This window comes from Mandrillus leucophaeus, unplaced genomic scaffold (genome assembly GCF_000951045.1).
Source record: "Mandrillus leucophaeus isolate KB7577 unplaced genomic scaffold, Mleu.le_1.0 Scaffold663, whole genome shotgun sequence".
Taxonomy (NCBI): Eukaryota; Metazoa; Chordata; class Mammalia; order Primates; family Cercopithecidae; genus Mandrillus; species Mandrillus leucophaeus.
The window spans coordinates 707624-714546 of record NW_012107175.1 but is presented as its reverse complement, the minus strand read 5'-3'; the positions used below and the strand labels follow the sequence as shown (position 1 = coordinate 714546).

The window sequence follows — 6923 nt, the reverse complement described above, 5'->3', positions numbered from 1 at the left end:
GAAGCAAAGACACCGGGTTTTTGTCAGGTCTCTCCACCAAATGGCTGTGTTCACGACTTGTCCTGGCCAAGTTACATAAACTCTCTGTGCCTCTATGTTCTCATCTGCAAAATGGGATTAAAAATTGTACCTACTCATATGGTGTTGTTCAGGAACTAACAAATGAATGCGCTAAAGCGCTTGGAACAGTACCTCGCACAGGGGAATCCCGCCATACGTTTTGGATATCAGTACTAGTCATTTATCCAGCAAACATTTGTGGAGCGCTCGTTCTGTGCGAGGCCCTGCGTTGGGTTCAGGGAGGCAGGGGTGGACTGGGTAGGTGCTATCAGGCAGTCTTAAAGTCTAGGAAAGAAATAAAACGGGTGGTGTGATAGGGTGATTGGAGAAGAGCTGTTTTAGGTAAAAGGAGCCAGCTAAGTCCGTCCCGCTCTCTAGGCCTCACTGCCTTCTTCGATTAAAAAAAAAAAAAAAAAGACGGCTCTTAGGCGTTCTGCCCTCCGGCTCAAACACTCTGGCGCCGGGTCCAAAAAGTGGGAACAGGGCGGGGAAGGGATGTTCGCTGGGAATGAGGAGGAGTCCAGGAGCCCTGCTTCTCCTTCGCCCTCTGGCGCCCCGCCCCTCCTCGCGAGGAAGCGCCGCGCGAAGTCTGGAGAGGCTGGATGGTGCCCGGGATTCCACCAAGGAGGAAGTTCAGGGCTCCAGGAGCCGCTGACCGGGGCCAGGCTTCTCAGAGAGCTATGTATTCGCACCAGGCACTCCCAGGGAGCGAATACTACGTCCCTTGCGTAGCTGGGACGCAAAGTGTGCAAAGCGGTTTCTTTTAAGCTTCTGTCTTGCCCCTGACAACCATGCCGAGAGCTGACAGGCACTGCTACCCTGACCAGACTGTGGCTCACAGAGGGAAAATGTTGATTCCACTTGACTCCAAGCCCTGAACTTGCCCCACAACGCTGCCTTCACTTTTCTGAGTGTGAAAAATGTTTTAAAGCGACGAAATACGAGTCAGACCTGGCCTTACATGATCTCATTTAATCATCAGAGCAATCCTGAGTCTTTTTTCCAGTTTTTCCAGTTTTACAGATGAGGACACCGAGGGTCAGAGCAGTAAGGTCACTTACTCAAGTAAGAGATGGAGCAGTTATTCCGCCCCAGGTCTGTCCACTCCAGAGCCAGAGCTGTTTCCATCTCAGGAAGAAAGTAAAAGAACTGGAACTGAAACGTCAGGCACACTGGGCCAGGCAGAGGTCACTCTCTGGTCCCCCCTCCCTGACTCTTCCCCTAGGTTCCAAGGGCCATGTCACAGAGCAACCTCTGTGTACCCATAATCACCAAAGGGTGAAGCACAGTGTCTTCTATTTAAACAAGAAGGACACTGGCTACCTTTAAATAAAAGCCTGTGATGCAGACCACCACCTTGCTCCTGATCCCCATTCCCAGGAAGACTTGCCTATCCCTGATGGCTCTGTTCCTCCCTACAGACCCTTGAATCCAGAGAGGATTCGGCTGGAAGGGGTGCTTTCATTTTACAAAACAAAAGCCTAATTCATTCATTCAACAGACATCTGGTGTCTGCCACTCTAGGCCAGACCTTGAGCAGAGTGCTAGACATGGAGTAGTGAACAAAACTGAGACTACTTAGGCACATAGAGAGGAAGTCTCTGGCCAGAGATAACACAGTTCAGGAACCCAGGACTCCTGCCACCAAGTTCTGCCTGCCAGGGCTTTAGCCACGCTGGAATGTGTATACCTAGCTCATTCTAGATGAAGCCCCTGTTCCAGCCAGGCAGTTCTCAAAGTCCCACCCTCCGGAGGCCTGATGAAGGTTTCTATGCAAACACCCCCAAATACTGACTTCATTTTCTTTTGGTACAAGTTAAAGACCCAGCTGAGTCTTGGACCGTGCGTGTTGCAAGATGACAGAATTAGGAAAATGAAAACCTGCTCCAGGTGATCTTAGGAGACACCCTCAATTACTCTTCAAAATAAATTCGGGGAAGTTTTACAGCTGGCAGCAGAGGCTTAGAGAAGGCGATATGACTTGCCCAAGGTCACACGGTTCGGATGCATACTAGGCTTGTGTAAACCCCAAACCTGCTAGTACCACCTCCCCTCCCCCCAGAGGTCTGTGCCTCCGCTGGACGAGTGGCAGAGGCGACTGCACAATCCTGGGGAAACCACATCTCCGGTTGCTTCCTGAGCAAGCCGAAGAGCGAGGCGACGGCGCCGGTCCGGCGCACTCAGGAGGAGGGAAAGGGTGTAGCGCTTCGCTGACCTGGCTGCAGCTCTGGCCTGCAGGTAAGAGCTGGTCAAAATTCTCCTGGGCGCCAGGGTCTCTGGCGCCTGCAGAAGACTAGGCGCAGAGGCACTGCTCGGAGACAGGACCTAATGCGACTGGACGGTCTTGGACCAGACCTTGCGCTCAGGAAACAGCTCCTCTTATCCCCGCCATAAAAGTCTCCCAAACTTTTGCTGTTGTCAATTAAAAAAAAAAAAAAAAAAAACTAAATAACGGCAGAGAACTTTTCGAAAAGAGGATGGAGGCAGATTTCCGTTTCTCTCCCGAGCCCGAAAATGCGAAGGCTCTTCTTACCTGCAGGAAACCTTGCAGCCCGCAAAAGCGCGTCCTTCTGGAGCGCTTCGCTTCGGTGCGGGATGCTCACGGTCGTCTCCTCTGCAGCCCGGCTGGGCTCCGGCCCTGTGTTTTATACCGCTATAGGCAATTAATATTGCATCAGCCGTATTTTAAATTTTCAAAACCCACAATATAATGTAATGGCATAAGGGCATTTATTATTAAAGGACACCCGATGGAGAGGGAGGTGGAGGAATCGCTGGGGCTGTTGTGCAAGGCTGGGGTGAGGGGCTGAGGCCCAGGGAGCCGGGGGGGAGATTCGCAAGTTTGCTTATGTGGTAGGGGGTGTCGCACTGCGCGGAGGGCAAATCCAGTCTGCTCCGAATTTCGGGTCTTGGTTTGATGCCCCGGAACTCTTTGAGGACGAAGCAGAGAAATGTGCAGATGACTCCTGGACTTGGAGCTTTAAATTTTAAATCAGGAAGGCGTTTCTACGACTCGCAAATAAAAAGAGGGAGCGGAAAGAGAACAGGGAGCTGGCATCTATGGAGCACCTATTATGTACAGGGCACTATGCTAGGCGCTTTGCAGCAGATATAGCAGTATCCCCACAAAGAAGCCGAGGTGGACCACAGAGTGAGTAACAACCTGGATGAGAATTTCAGTTGAATTTGAAATTCCGAGGGGGCCCCACTAGAATGTCACAGCGAATACTTTTCTCCCTCTTTGCCTCTATTATCTCACCTCCTCTCAAGCCCTTTGAATCTTTTAAAATAATTTGTTGCCTACTAAGCCCAAGCACTAGTAGAAGTCTTAAATGAACAATCTTACCTAGTTCTGACAATAACCTTGTGAAATAAGCATTGGTCTCTTCATTCTGCAGACAAGCAATCTTGTTGGAGAAGGTTTAGAGAAATTAAGAAATTAGCCTCAGGATGATTCTGCCAGTGAGTGGAGGCATTGGAAACTCGAATCCCCATTAGTCTGGCTTCAAAGTTTACTAGCTAAGTCAAGTTGAGCAGAGTCTCATAGATTTGCAGGCAGGGAAGCATGGAAGGAAGTACCTTGAAACCTCAAGTTCAGACACAAGCCTCAGGGTCTCCCACGAGGAGATCCAAGTGAGTCTGCCATGGAAGAGGAGTGGGGAGAAGGGATGGCTGGGGGCTGGTCAGCAGAGACTGACAGCCCGGTCCTTTGGGGTTCTCCCTTTTACATCCTTTCCAAAGCTAGTACCCCTTAGCCTCTGAGAAAAAATAAAACCACTTTGATTCGGGTTGAAAAATAAAGCATTTATTTTAGAAGTTAATTCAAGGGGTAAAGAGAGAAGAAAACTTAATATTTTATTTGCATCTATTCAGAGAAAGAAACCAAAGGTCACACAGCAACACGCAAACTACATGAAGCAACGAAAAAAAATAAAATTTGGGCTAGAGGAGCTAGGGTGAGAAGGGTTCAGGCCGCTGGTCCCACTTCTCTTCCCTTACAAAACTATAAGTGAACTTCCACCGAAAGATACCCACATAAAGGGAATGGAAAGAAGCATAGTTAAATAAATAATAGGAATTAACGATGTTAACAACAACAGTAATAAAAAAGCGCAACGAGGTTAGACGTGTTGAAAGGACTTGCATATAATGCAGAGAAGTTACAGTCACTTTCCAGCAGCTGACTCCACGCTGAGCTGGCAATCTGGCAAGAACAGCTAGCTGGGGTCAGAGAGTCCTCAGCCGGCATGAACACTACCAACTCCCGCTATCCAGTAAGCAGTAATTACCCCTCAACACCAGTAGGTAGTGAAAGATGGTCGGAGCTGGAGCTGGCAGCTGCTTACAAACAGCCAAGCGATCCCAGAATTTTCAGTCGCCAGACTGGACCCACCTCTTTTGGAGTCGTACTCACCACGAAAAATAGCAACTTGGAGCCCGCAACTCCCTGCATACTTTCCCTGAACCTAATCTTCATGCTACCTTATGAGAATTTACGGCAAAACAAAGGATAAGATGAATAGAATTTAGGCAAGGACGGGAGTATAAGGCTATCCTTTGGAAACATACATGTACTTTATATACTCTAATAAATCTCCAGTGCATGTTTGTGCCCCCCTTAGATATCCTAGACTTTGTGTTATTATGGATCACTTCCTTTTTATCCCTTCACTTCTTGCCTGATCACGCTTAACAAAGTGGCGTTTTCACCCTAGCTTCGGGCGGTTGGGCCAATTCACTGTCCTCTGTTTTGGTGCTCCTGCTCCGAGGTCATGCGGCCCCGTGCGCGAGGGCAAATTTCAGCACCACGGACAGCACAAGTACCCTCAGGCCCGCCCTTCTGGAATATTTTCCCAGCGCCAAAACTTTTTTTGGTGGGAATAGAAAGGAAAGAGAAAGAGAAGGCCGGAGGCAACCAAGCGGGACAAAGGGAGAAAGTCTGTGGCTTCGGAGGAGAGAACCTAACCTGCCTAGGAAACGCCTTGGAGTTCCCAATAACCATCCCCCCAACCCCGGAGGGATGAGCACTAGGCTCTCCCAGCTCCCGACGCTGCGCCCTGCCGCAGTCAGTGGACAGCCGAATACTTCATTCGTTTCTGTTTCTGTCTCTGGTTGCAGAACCAGACTCTCACCACGTTCTTTTTAAGGTCCAGTTTCTCAGCGATGGCCGCAATCTTCTCAGATGAAGGACGTGGCTGGATAGCGAAATAGGCCTCGAGTGAACGCTTCTCCGGCGCCGCGATGGACGTGCGTTTGCGCTTCCGTTCGCTGCCGTTGAAGAGCTCTGGCTTGCTGTTCTTCTCTCGGTAGGCGGCCTCGGCCTCCTCCAGCCAGGCCTGGAGCACCGGCTTGAGCGCGATCATGTTGTTGTGCGAGAGAGTGAGAGACTCGAACCTGCAGATGGTGCTTTGGCTCAGCGAGCCCACGCCGGGGATCTTGAGATTAGCCAGAGCTGCGCCCACGTCCGCCTGGGTCACCCCCAGCTTGATGCGACGCTGCTTGAAGCGCTCGGCGAAGGCTTCCAGCTCGCGCGGGTCTGACTCCACGTCACTGAGGCATGCTGGCATGGCGCTGTGAGGCGCCACGGTGTGCGGGTGACTCATGCCCATGGCCTGGTGCAGGTGGCCCATGGCGCCCAGGTGGTGTGGATGGATCTGTGCGGGCATCACCGAGTGTTCCGGAGCGCCCAGGCCGCTCACACTCAGCGTGGGCGAGATGTGCTCCAGCAGGTCGCCTTCGAGGCCCTGGTGCACGGCGTGGTGCGGGTGAGAGGTGAGCGCGGCTGGGTGGGAGATGGGCACGGTGGACGAAGTGGACGTGCAGGGCACGCTGCTCATGGTATGGTAGGTGGCGTCGGGCTTGAACGGATGATTCTTGCCGTGGGAGACGATATCCACCGCCGCCAGAGCTTCGGCGCGTGCCAGCAGGCTCTCATCAAAGCTTCCAAATATATTACCCTGCAGCTGCAAGCGAGAAGGCGCACAGCACGGTCAGTAGGGAATACTGTCAACACAGGATTAAAACACATTTTCAAGCAACCGAGATGCCTCTCCTCAAAGCCCAGGTCATAAAAATTAATACGGAGGCAGCAGCTCTGCTGGAACAGACGTGTGGATCAGAGACATGAATGAGAGAGAGAGAGCGCCGGGAGAGAAAGCGGGGGAGACAAGGAGAGGGGTTCAGACAGCGGCGATTGTTCTGGGCGACATGAAAAAAACATGAAGCTAGTGCCTGTCAAAAAATGTGCCTTAGAGCGGTAATTATGCTCCACTACGTACCTGCGGGGCTGGGAGACAGACTCGGCGCATGGCCTCGGAGCCGGAGTGCAGGCTGGAGAATTTGGGTTCTTGCAGCACCGGGTGCATGCCGAAAGGCTGCTTGGAGTTCATGGCCATCATCTTCGCGCTCCTGGCAGGGTGGCAGCGGGGGACATGGAATCAGGCTTGTCTAGCTCGCTTGCCGCGCTCCAAGTGAGCGCTGCTCAGCGCCCGCGCTCCCCTCGCCCTCTCGCTCGCTGCCTCCCCTCTCCCCCACCTGCTTCTTCACTCATCTTACAAGCAGCCTGCCAGGAAGGGCCCGGGCGCGCGCAGGCGTGCTCACGCGCCCGGGACTCGCAGGGGCGGCCCGGGAGGTGAGGCGAGACAGCAGCCAGCGGCGCGCCTTTCTACGCCCGCGGCGGCCACCCCCTCCACAGCCTTTATACCCGGGCCAGGCCTGGCCTCTCCCAGTCCGCCCCGCCCCGCGTGGCTCCAACCCGCCCGACCTTTCGGATTCTTTCTTCTTCGTGGACTTCCCTCCCCCCATGCCACCCCAAAAGTCCCAATCCTCTCGGTCCTGTCCCAGCTCGAGCTGCCAGGATAAAA

General features: G+C 52.6%; 1 protein-coding gene across 1 annotated transcript; it reads right to left on the bottom strand.

Moving 5' to 3' along the window:
• Window positions 1–5050: 5050 nt before the first annotated feature.
• POU4F3 (POU class 4 homeobox 3) lies at window positions 5051–6547 on the bottom strand. The gene is made up of 2 exons (XM_012001538.1): window positions 6339–6547; window positions 5051–6023 (listed from the first exon to the last, which is right to left on the bottom strand). Exons 1-2 carry the CDS (start codon window positions 6456–6458, stop codon window positions 5127–5129), a joined length of 1017 nt encoding a protein of 338 aa, XP_011856928.1. The 5' UTR covers window positions 6459–6547; the 3' UTR covers window positions 5051–5126.
• Window positions 6548–6923: the final 376 nt, after the last annotated feature.

Coding starts and splice junctions, on each gene's coding strand:
- POU4F3 (XM_012001538.1), bottom strand. CDS start 6,458: ATGATGGCCATGAACTCCAAGCAGCCTTTCGGCATGCACCCGGTGCTG. Junction 6,024..6,338: donor TCTGTCTCCCAGCCCCGCAG/GTACGTAGTGGA, acceptor TCTCGCTTGCAG/CTGCAGGGTAATATATTTGG.